Raw genomic sequence first — 11,987 nt, 5'->3', positions numbered from 1 at the left:
TCAAACCAAATATGTAACTCTTGATGAAACAAGTTTAATCAATTTTTCACTCCAATTTGTTGTCTTTTGCACCATTTTCAGTAATGCGTCACAGTTTTTACTTTTACCATAAAACAAAAATGTTACAGAGACCGGTTTAAAGACTGTTAAAGTGGGATGAATCCAGCAACTATAACACAGAGTTTTGTACATAAACACTGTAATAAACACGATGTGATTCTTGAATTCCTGTCTCTAATTGGCTCTTGTTCTATAGGTTTGAGGTCATGGGCTTTGCAGTAGTCTTACTTCAGTGAAAGCCTTTACATTTAACATGATCATGCCAATGCTTGACTATATATAGTTGTGTTATTGTCAGTTCAATGCCAAGTTATTTTAGCTGGTTTAAAAGGCTGGACTTTTTAAAATCTCTCCGCCTTTACTCCTTTTAGGTTTACTTGACGCAGTGTGGGAACTGTGCATCTAACAAGGTAGACAAACCTACCTCACAGAAAAACCAGTGCGGCGTCAGCAAACTCGGCATCTACAAACTTTTTACAGCCTTCTTTAAAGTTAATGGCGAGTGTTTCATAGGGAGAGCATAGGATCGGGGTGGAATGAGGCTTTTACTGCGTTGAAGGGAGATAGGCTTGAACAAGGCTGGGCACTCTTAAAAAATACACTCCTTAAATAGTGCTTTTACTGGCGCTGTAGGAAACGAGTCAGTCTGAGGCGCAAAGACATCTGTGAGAAAAGCGCTGGATTGAGCCGTATGTAAAGATGCAGGAACGAAGCAACACGTCCATATGTCCTCATATCTGATTAGATGTATTGTAGGAAGAGATTCAGTTGTAGTCATGATGGAACGAATGAGGGATTACACCGACTTGTTCCTTTTGATTAGTTTTTTGCATTCTTATTTAAAGGTAATATATTTATTTTCAAATATTTGTTATTTTGGATTGGCTCCAATGTATACAAATATATGTATTTTGTGTTGAAGCTTGGTCACGTTTTCATCATTTTAGGAAACAAATTCACAAAGATGTGGCTTTTTTAATAGTTATTTTTTTCTCATTTGTTCACCGGTCTGTTAGCTCTCTCAAGACCATATCACTTTATAAAAGATTTTTATTGACAGTAATCAATCAATCAATCAATCAATCAAGATTGTCGTAAGAATAATTACGCTCTGGTGACCTCATGCTGCCAATTTGCCATGGTGTTCATATATCACCTAGAAAGTGAATGGATCGTAAAATAACCATATACAGTAGTGCAGATGTCACTTTATCTACACCGCAAGCCTCTATTCCTTCTTTACAGTTTTGATCTGCTCTTTTTGCAGCCGTTAAATACTTTTTTATTACAGACAATATACTATTACTGGGTATTCTAACTTGTGATATTATACTTTTTTTATATATATCGCCCACCTTTTATTTCAGGATATGTATTTATTGCTCAAAACGTAAGTTCTATATGAAATATCCATGGACACAGTATAGTTCCGAAATAACTTAAGTCCTAACCGATTCAAACACTTAATAGTGATTTGAATATTTCACATTTGCCATACACCTTTTTGACACAGTCTTTTATGCGGGCGTGGACACAAAGGGGACCTGTGTTTGGTCCAGGGGGAATGATCAAGTCCCGGACGGTTTTCCAATGAAAAGTGCAGGGGTCAAATCACTGTTATGACTTCAATCCTCACTGATCTAAAGGCGAGCACTTACATTATTTTTGTGAAAGTTTATCAAACACAGATATGCAGCGTGACCTTTTCGGCAATTTGAGAACGCAGGCGGAAGTGCGCATGCGCACTCCCCCGTGCAGACTGATACAACACACACGTGCGTTTGTTTATTAGCGCAACGGAGCGCATCGCATCTCTCGTCTCCCGTAGATTTCTGTCCACTTCTGCCATTTAGTAGCAGCTGGTCATGATTTGTAAAGTGTGTTAGTGTTGAATAAATGTGTGCCAGTGCTTTGGTTCAAGTGTGGTGTTGATAATAGTTTAGCACCATAAAATATACTAACAACATTTAAAGTTCTGGATCTCTACATAAAGATATGTGCACCAGATTTGAAAATATACATATGCATTGCTGAGACGTTGGCGCTGTATAAGCACGTACTGTGGGATGTCAACAATAACTTTATGTTTGAGAATCATTAGTCAACCCTTGTGTATTAAAACCTAGGAGATGTTTAGACAAGCTGTTGGGGACTGCTTTCCAGGGCAAAAAGAACACACATGTTGGTGTTACAGAAATATGAAATGTGATGATCTTTGTTTGATTCCCATTCATTACACAGTGAACAGTATTTATGAGTAACTGTCATGTGTTATGTGAGTCCATAGCCCTCACCCGTGTAATGGCAAAAATGTCTCAATGTTAAGGTGATTTAATCAGGTGTTTCTCTCTCTCTGGTACATTACATGATCAGAGAATCGTCCCTTATTTATATACTTTAGTCACATGACCCAAAACACACGGAAAGTTACCGGTCAGTCAGGTGGCGCGGGTACAAAGGGACAAAAGAAACAGGGGTTTCAGGAGACAGTGGATAACATTTGCATTGATTCAATTCACATGTCTTGCTCTTTGTCCTAGTGTGAAACCAAACGGGGCCTGGCCTGGAACATGTAAATCTCCAGGCAAGGAGGGGTTGTGTCAAGCTGTGTCTTTGTGTGTTAGAGCTAAATCAAATTGAAATAGAATTGAAAATTAAAAAGCAAAGGGCCAGATTATATTTTTCTGCCACCGAGCGTGACAGAAGCCTGTCATATTTCATATGAGCTTCATATTTACTTGACTATTTACTACTATATACTTTACTTACTTTTTCGTTTTTTTTATACAACTTATCTGTTCTTTATTATTTACTTCTGTAAATATGTTGTGTTGCAACTCTGGAATTTCCCCATTGTGGGACAAATAAAGGCTTATCTTATCTTGAATGCACAGTAGTGGTAGCATTTTTTCTACGCAGCTATAGATATGCCTTATATTATTAGTGATTTTTGACCATATAGACCTTTCAAATCATTAATACATATGTGTCCTTTTCTGTTCCCAGGAGAGTAAGGGATCATTTCAAAATGGGTTGAAGCTGAAAAAATGTGTTGAAGCTGTTTAGACCTTAGACATGTCAGGATGACAGAAGCAGAACACGCGCTTTTGTCTCAGTGAGAATCTCACGTCTTCTGTGATTGGCCGAAACCTCATGCGGGTTTGTTTTGTTTCCTTCTTCCGGGCAGTGCGTAGCACGTTACTAGAGCGAAATCTCTTGATAATTTTCTGCGCTGTGTCTTGCAACAAAAAAGCTTTCCAACTTTTCTGCACCAGCCGCGTTGGCGACGCCCGCCCCGCCCCTTGCGCGGGCCACGGCGCGCCGTGCTCCCCCGTGCGCTCCCCGTAGCACCCGGGCACGCACCCGCCTCGCTCCTCGCACGCACCCGCGTACTCGCCGCCTAATGTTGGCCTGATGCTCGTTGCAGTTTTTTAGCATTTCAAAACAATGACTGCCACAACGATGTATTGAAGCTTCAAAGCAACAAAAAGACGAAATGTAGGTTCAACGAAAAATATTAAGTCTTTTCAGCTTCAACCCATTTTGAGATGATCCCTAACTGGAGGTGTGTTACTGGACTCACGCAGCTGCTGTTATCATGAGTTGGAGCTTCCTGACTCGTTTACTGGAGGAGATCGACAATCACTCCACATTTGTGGGGATGATATGGCTCACTGTTCACATTGTGTTTCGAATAGTGCTGACAGCAGTCGGAGGAGAGTCCATCTACTATGATGAACAAAGCAAGTTTGTGTGTAACACAGCCCAGCCCGGCTGTGAAAATGTGTGCTATGACGCCTTTGCACCACTGTCACATGTTCGATTCTGGATCTTTCAAATAATTCTGGTGACCACACCATCTCTCATGTATTTGGGATATGCAGTTGACAAAATCACTCACTCTGAAGAGAAGGCTGGTGGTTCCCCTCGGAGGAAACTGAAAAAGCCCTATCTTTTGGGCAGACAACAGCACCGAGCTCTGGCGGAGGCTGAGGGCGACCAGGAGGAAGACCCCATGATCTATGAAATGCCTGAAGTTGACCAACATCCTGTGCCCAAAGGCAGTCCTGATGGTCAGGAAAAAGCTACGGCCCGCCATGACGGGCGCCAGCGCATCCGACAGGACGGCCTCATGCGCATCTACGTGCTCCAGCTCCTGGCCCGCTCAGCGCTGGAGGTGGCCTTCCTCTGTGGACAGTACGTTCTCTACGGATTTGCAATTCTTCCCACTTTCGAGTGCTCCAAACACCCCTGTCCTCACCTTGTGGACTGCTTTGTGTCTCGTCCCACTGAGAAAACCATCTTCCTCCTCATCATTTACGCCGTGTCTCTGCTTTGTTTAGTCCTCAGCATTTGGGAGCTGCTGCACCTGGGCATTGGGACGATGTGTGAAATTCTGAGCTCCCGACAAAAGCAGGTGGACGAAGAAAAAGGAGCCTTACAGCTCTTAGTCCTCCACTCCTCCGGGCTACAACATCGCCATCAAGCCTTTGATGGTGACCAACCTTGTGACCAGCTGCTGCCCATCACCGACCTTAACAACTCCAAGATGGTGTGTCGTCAGAACCACATCAATATCGCACAGGAGGAACACTGCTGCAACAACAACAACAATGAAAACCTGTGCCGAGACAGCACCAAGGGACTGAACAAGGAGTTGGGTGGAATAAAGGGCTCAGTATGGATCTAAAACTAAATTATTCTTATCATCCTAAAGCAATAGACAATATTCTCAAGTGCACTGGCGCTTGTGTGTTTCAGAACGAGTGGAATCCATCCAAAAGGGTTTAGGGATTGTAATAGATGAGTCTTGACTAGTCCAAGACAAAACAGAGACAGTGAATAGATCAACAAGAACCAACAAGAAAGCAATATAAAGCTAAAACAGAATTAGTCTAAAATAGTACTAAATGTCCTTGTACTGCAGTTTGAGAATCACTGAAGTGTCTTGATTGTTAATGTTTACATGTTATTTTTAGGGTTAGGGTTATTTTTACTTAAAACAAAGCATAAATATTGAGGAAAAACACCTATAACAAACCCAATGTGGCAAAGAAAACTGTTTAAACTGTTATATAGTTCAAAGTTACAAGCAGTATCTTAAGTTTGTCCATGTGTGGATAATTTTATAAAATTGAATGAACAAATTTTGCGAGTTGAGATTTATGTAGGCCTCTATTGTGAAAGCAAGATATCTTTTGAAGGTACTACTACTTAAGACTGTTTCAGGCCTGGGAGATTGCATGTTTCAAATGTTATGACAATGTATTTTTTGCTTTGTTTTTTACTTTTTATAACTTACAAAATAAAAGTTCAATAATAGCCCTGTTGTGTTTCATGTGTGGATGGTGGATGACTTTTAATCCTTCATACATTTTCTATGAAAATTGTAGAACTGTATTTGAAGCAGTTACTTTGTGTGACCATGAGTATCCGCGTGTGTTAGTGCACATCGCCCTCTGCTGGGAACAAGTACAACCAACATATTTGACCGATTAACTAGAAACGCGGCTTAATCCCAGAGTGATAACAAAATAATGAGCCGATTATGATTTCAAAGCAAACTCTTGATAAAATAAAGGAGATACACAATTCCCTTATGGTTAAAAGGGAAGATAGGCTATGTACAGAGGAGTCCGCATTTTACATTTTGCCTGGCAAGTAAATCAAAAAGATAAGTTATAATAATACCAAAATCATGCATGAATGTATTCTTAGAAATAAAATAAAAATAAAGTTTAAACAAAACCCTTACATTTGATCCACCGGATGTAACTCGTGTTGACTTCCTGTCTGCACACTGTTGTTTAAAAAGCGGCGGTTTGTGGCTTTTGCTTGTCATAAGAAGATTTTTTATCTGTCCCGTAAAGTAATAAAGAGTACGTAAAGTTTATTTAATTTCATATTTCTTGTTTGCAGGCATCATACTGTGTAAGGTAAAAAAATAAATAATTACGTGTAATATGGTTGCTTTCCTGGAGTGTTCACGGACCCAGACTGAAGTGCGAGCTAACTCTAGCTAGTTTGTGCTAATAGCTCATATTATCATGGTCCACTTTGTTTCGATGAATGCGCATACATTGGGTAGTATCTTTAGGCTATATATTGAATGTTTATTTTTTTCTTTTGATTATTAAACGAGTCTTTACACACTTTTGTTTAACTTGGATACGGAGTTGGTGTCAGTTTTGGAAGCAGTAAATTCCTGTATAGAATCATGGAATCCTAATGTTATTTAGCTGTAGAAACGAGTAAATGAACAGTTTCAAATATATTTAACGTATTTGTGGACATTACGTCTCACTATGTATTATTAATGTACACTTCTCCACAGTGAATGGTGGTCCTCCGGGGTTAAAAACAACCTAAATCACACGTGGTTGCCCGTTGTATTATGTTTTACTTTGTAGCCATGTTTTTAAAATATTACTTCTCTAAGATTGGATATATAGGTAACATTTGTTCAAGCTCTATTGCATTAAATTGTAAATTGAATTTCGGTAATCAATTGAAAATAATTTGTGCCAGAATGGCCGAAATCAATAAACACAGAAGCCTCGTAACATTAAATACCTGACCTACCATATTTGTTGTACTGAATGTTAGAGGTGGGCAATATTGACTAAATGTAATATCTTTTTTTTTTTGCATTATCTTGATAATTATATTTAGACAATATTTTATTGCATCAGAAATGAGCTAAAATGTGCCTGTATATGTCTTGGTTGAGGTTCAAGTCTTGCACAAAAACGCAAATGGAACACAATGAACACGATATGATGTTATAGCATTTTTAAATGTCCAACAAATGTCCAACATACGGTATATATTTCAATAGGGTAAGAAACTACCTTATTGAAATATAATGTCTGGCTATTATTTGTCTGACGCTGTTTTGTTCTAAAGACCCTGGCGTATTTTGTAAAGTCATGGAGCAGCGGAAGTTTCGAGAGAAAGGTGGTCTTCTGGGTAAACTGGCTCCAGGAGAGAAGAAACTGGATGGAAGGACGTTCTATCTGGATCGAGTAAAGAAACGCTCCACAGCCCTCCTTCTGGAAGCCATAACGTTATTTGGAGGGGTAAGTTTAAATAAACTATTGAAAATTGCTAGTTTCTATGTGGTTCATTGACTAAAGTATAATATTTTTACTCTGTTTTAGAAAGTTGAAAGTTTTCTGCACAAGGATGTGAGTTTTGTTGTGACTGGATGCCTAGAAGAACTAGAGCAGAGTGCATCGGACAGTAAAGCCAAAACTGAAGGTGAAGCTACTCCATCAAAACAGCGTGAAAGTGCACTGAAAAAGGTCAGGCAAAAGCAAGGAAGTCCCAGGCCTCCACTAAATGTAAGTATCACAAGAAATTATGTATGCTATTGTAAAATATTATATTGTATCTGTTATATTTTAAGTATGTTATACTGATCTGACAAAAATAATTGGTAACTTAGGTTACACTCAACCCTTATTGATGCGTTGTGTTCTCCCAATCAGGCATGTGGTAGTCGTGGGAAGGCTCTACTAGAAAAGGCCATTCTTAATAAGGCAAGTTGGCCATATCCTTAAATTTTTATGTTTATAGTATTTCATTCATCCATTCATCCATTCATTGTATACATTTTTTTAATTTGACAGGAGCGGCTGCAGGGGAGCAGTGTTTTGACCAACGCTCTGTCGTGGGGAGTAAAGATTCTGTATGCAGATGGTATCCTTAAGCAGTCATTAAAAGATTATTTCCATAAAGTTAAAATGATGGTTCCACTTGTGTGCGTAGTGCAGCTCTACTTTCAGATGGTGGTACTATACAACTTTTACAAATGTCTGTTTTCCCACATAGTTTGCTTTTAATCCTTAATGCTTTCCAGATGTCCTTTTCTACCTTAAGCAATTGTCTCAAGAGAGTTTGGACACCAAAGCAAAGAAGTCAGAGGTATAGTTTTAGACACATGTTTATGTACCTGGTTTATTATTTCAAAAAAACTAATTTGTATAGAAACTATGTACAGACATATTTGGTTTTACTCAAACTAATGAAATGTTTCTTTTCACTTATACAGAAGGTTTACATCAAACAAAGCCCAAATGCTGTAAAAGGTGATTCACACTTTATTTAGTTGTTTACAAAATATAAGTATGTAAACAACAATGTAACTAACAACTTAATTATCCCTAATTGCGAGTTTAAGTTCAGTTAATAAATTATTTGGTTTAAGGCATTATTTCGGTGTTCTTTTCATATGAGCATACATTTATTTGTCACATGGTGAATCATAATTTTTCTCCTTTCGCAGCTGCACCGTTGAGGTCTCCATATCTCAAAGTAGAAGACTCGAGCAGGTGGGATTCAGTTTCGGTACATACTGTTTTGGGACAATTTGAAGACTAAACAGTTAAAATGTAGTAATTTCTAAACGCACATTTGACTTGAAACCACAAAACTGTAACCAGTGCCTTTGTACTGGTTACAGTTTCATAGACCAAAAAGCGCTCAACCTGAACCTGGCTTTAATTGAATCGATAAAGCAGATTTTAGGCTGTCTCGATAAGATCTTCAGTGTTGCATTTAGTCTTTGACATCAAATGAATGTGGGATCGTTGCGACCTTATTTTCCCTCTTGGGTATTGAGTTCGGTGTTGATGATTTGCTTAATTGAGCGGCGAAAGAGCTTCTGTGGTGTTGTGTGACATTGCCCCCGGTAGTGCTGCCCCCCGGAGGAGGAGCAGATACTGTTTCTGTTTGAGGCTCAGCAGCTCAAAGGCTGCAGGGGATCTCAGTGTGAACAGGTCTTTTCATTTGCATCCTCATTTCAATTAGCTCAAGTGTTCTGGCTTTGCTGCAGGAAATTGAGCCCATAACATCTGAAACATTTCCATATAAACTCAGCTGGAGCTGTTTTTTAATTATCTTTGAACAGGATCAGAATTGGGACAAAACCTGCAGAAGAATCTAAATACTTGCTTATATAAAATTTTTGTGCTTTTGTCTGCAGAAAATACAAGCCTCTGCACATGCAGTCCATGAGCTTCCCCAGTGTGCTCTACTCTGGGCGATACAGCCCCTTTGAGTGCCCCCCTCCTCCTCGCTTTGACAAATGGGCAGAAAATGAAGAGAAGAAAAACATGTTAGTATTCTATTTATACTGAAAACAATATTCTTCATTACCTTTTAATGTAACAGTCATCTTTTTCATTATTCAGTGACAATCCCAATGCCGCGGTCAGCACTGAGGAGAAATGTCAAACTCCTCTCAGCTGTAATCCTTCACCCCTGAGGCCACGCAAGAAGGACGCGGCTTACTGTGAATGCTGCTGCCAAACCTACAACAACCAGGAGGAGGTAGGACTGTTTTACCCAAGTGTGTCCTCAAGTTAAACGATACTTTCTGTGATGATCATTTTAATCTTCTCACTGTGTTATAGCATTTACAGTCTGACCAACACCGTGCATTTGTGCTGGACTTTACCAACTACAGTGTAATAGATCAACTTGTAGCTGCTATGACTCCTGGTTTTGACCCTTATCCTCCAGCCGAACCTGAAGAACTCAATGGGTTAGTCTCTTTCATTATCCTGCATCTGCACTACTGTTTTCTCCCTATAGTTTCACTTAACACTGTGCTTTATTTGCTTATTTTAGACAAACTTCTCCAAACCTTGATGCATGTGAACTAGAACCACTGACTGATTTGGAAACCGAAGATGCCGTGAAAGAGCTGAAGGAGTCTAATTTTTCTGGTGATAACATTCCTATCCTGATCAGTGACACTGTTTCACCTTTCCCCACTGGTCCTCCTCCCGAAACCCAGTACCCAACAACCAATGAAAACTTGGTTATGCCTGCTTTTACTCCTGAGGTTGACGTCAAACCTTTGAGTCCTGCCATGCCCGTTTTAGAAAAGATGCCACCAGATCCGCCTTTATTACAGCCACATCAAGACATCAAACCACTATCTCCTTGCCCTGTTAATGTTTGTCCCAATCCTGACCCTTTCCCGCCTGTGCTTAGTCCCCAAGTACTCGATTTACACTCGCACAGCTCATATTTGGAGGCCCCTGTTTTAAGCCCCCAACAGTTTACTTCACACGAGCCTAAAAATGAGCCAATAGTTCAAATAGACAATCAATTAAGTGTTTCTCAGTCTTTTCCTGTGGATCAAAGCGCGAACGATGTTGGAACTGTTGCTACGTTACCGGGGAATAGTCGGACTGCAATGAAAGTTTGTTATAATACCAGTGAGCGCCGGTGTCGCTCATTTCCTCGACAAGCGGTGACCGCACTCAATCCAAAAAAGCGCAGTAGATCGGCTAGTCCTGAAAGCGGCACGAGCAAAAGGAGGAGGACGAATGAGTTTGGGGCGTTCAAGGACACGAAACATGGACAGAAACCTGAAATCACAAAGGATAAGTATTTATTTTTTGAAAGCGCATCTAGTAAAATAGTACAATCTTCTTCTAAACCAGTCAGGAGTTTATCAAGTTATTGCACAGTGGAATACCAGGACTCTGCACAGACATTCAGCACATTTACAGTCCCTCAAATGAACATCGCAGCTCAGTGGCCGCCGTCTTTTAAACCATCTCTTCAAAATACACCGGTTTCAACCCTTGCTAACGAATTCCAAAATGCCTTTTCAAGTCAAAACTCTGAACGATCAAATTCCCACTCGACGTCGGTCTGCATCGAATCCGCTCTCATCCCAGATGTGGCGGCGCTCTCCTCCGTCAACTCGGACTCTGATTGGGACTGCGAGTTACTGTCCCGCCTGGGTGCGCCCCCCGGGAACGCCCCGACCCCCAACGAACCCAACAGGGAACTGGACAAGGACCTCCTGCACCAGCCCTGCCCCTGGATGCACGACAGCAGCTACGAGTCGCGCCTCCACAACGTCCTGCAGCCAACTGCGCAGACCATCGCGGCGGACGCGTCTGCTTTTTCCAGGACTGTGGTGCAGATTGTTGAGGTGCAGCACTGAAAGCATTTGTAAAGAAATTAAACCTCCTAAACAACTGCAGCAATAGACATCAATAAGAATTTGTTTTTGGTTGTCACAGCAATTTGTCTTCTGTAACTTGGTTTATTTATGTCAGATGCCCTAAGTTTCTGTCACAATCTTCTTCTGCGTTGATCTGAACAACAAATGAAGAGCCTTTCAATTATCCAGACTTGGGATGTGCTGGTCTTTGATTTCCTGGGCTGAATTTAAAGTACAAATGCTACTGTTAGCGCTTCATCATATAAATATCCTATGAATCATTTGTGTACATGTATGTTTGTGTGTGTGTGTGTGTGTGTGTGTGTGAGAGAAATATTTATTGCAATCTATAAAGTGTATATTATAGATATTAACTTTTTTTTTCGTTTATTTTACATAAAGCCACTATATCTCACCTTCTATGAGTATATTTGATATTCTTGTGTACTTAATGTGTGTTGTCTTTGAGCAGCTTTTCCAGGAACACACAGCGGTATTGAGATTTTAATGAGGCTTTTTTGAAGGGGCATTACTCGATTACTGTAAGTGCTGTGCCTGGATGTAAGCCCGTAAGCGCTGGTGTTGATGTTCAAACATGAGACAAAAAGTAGTTCCTTTCACAGGCTGAAGGGAACATGAAAGGGGCTGGTTAATGTGCTTTAAAGGTGCCCTGGTGTGCGTCAGAAATCCAGCTATATGTAAGTAAAATAGAAGGGTGTTTTGTATGAATGGAGAGAAGGAAATTATTTGAGTGATGTTTTTTAAATAAAAAATGATTTTAAAATATTTTTGTAGAATGTTGTGATGTAAATAACTCATTCGTTCTGTGATATGATATAATAGAGGAAAGCAACAGTTTGTCCTTGCTCTTCAATGTAAAAATAACTGTATATATATATATATATATATATATATATATATATATATATATATATATATATATATATATATATATATA

General features: G+C 39.8%; 1 protein-coding gene and 1 pseudogene across 1 annotated transcript; both read left to right on the top strand.

Moving 5' to 3' along the window:
• Positions 1-3,622: 3,622 nt before the first annotated feature.
• On the top strand, positions 3,623-4,750 carry LOC140369523 (gap junction gamma-1 protein-like; annotated as a pseudogene).
• A 1,096-nt stretch (positions 4,751-5,846) lies between these two features.
• dbf4b (DBF4B-CDC7 kinase regulatory subunit) lies at positions 5,847-11,065 on the top strand. Its single transcript, XM_072456888.1, has 12 exons — positions 5,847-5,939; positions 6,967-7,139; positions 7,221-7,403; positions 7,551-7,601; positions 7,692-7,761; positions 7,922-7,986; positions 8,114-8,150; positions 8,348-8,393; positions 9,047-9,178; positions 9,255-9,393; positions 9,477-9,607; positions 9,694-11,065. Exons 2-12 carry the CDS (start codon positions 6,990-6,992, stop codon positions 11,027-11,029), a joined length of 2,340 nt encoding a protein of 779 aa, XP_072312989.1. The 5' UTR covers positions 5,847-5,939; positions 6,967-6,989; the 3' UTR covers positions 11,030-11,065.
• The last annotated feature ends 922 nt before the right edge of the window (positions 11,066-11,987 follow it).

Source organism: Eucyclogobius newberryi, unplaced genomic scaffold, assembly GCF_026437365.1.
Source record: "Eucyclogobius newberryi isolate DKJ021-1_F unplaced genomic scaffold, fEucNew1.0.hap1 SCAF_20, whole genome shotgun sequence".
Lineage (NCBI taxonomy): Eukaryota > Metazoa > Chordata > Actinopteri > Gobiiformes > Gobiidae > Eucyclogobius > Eucyclogobius newberryi.
The sequence above is the reverse complement of the archived record's forward strand: the minus strand, read 5'-3'. Positions and strand labels throughout refer to the sequence as shown.

Excerpts from the sequence above, each read along its gene's own strand:
- dbf4b (XM_072456888.1), top strand. The coding sequence starts at position 6,990 with ATGGAGCAGCGGAAGTTTCGAGAGAAAGGTGGTCTTCTGGGTAAACTG. Across the intron at positions 9,179-9,254 it reads AATGAAGAGAAGAAAAACAT|TGACAATCCCAATGCCGCGG; the intron begins GTTAGTATTCTA and ends TTCATTATTCAG. Across the intron at positions 9,394-9,476 it reads CCTACAACAACCAGGAGGAG|CATTTACAGTCTGACCAACA; the intron begins GTAGGACTGTTT and ends ACTGTGTTATAG.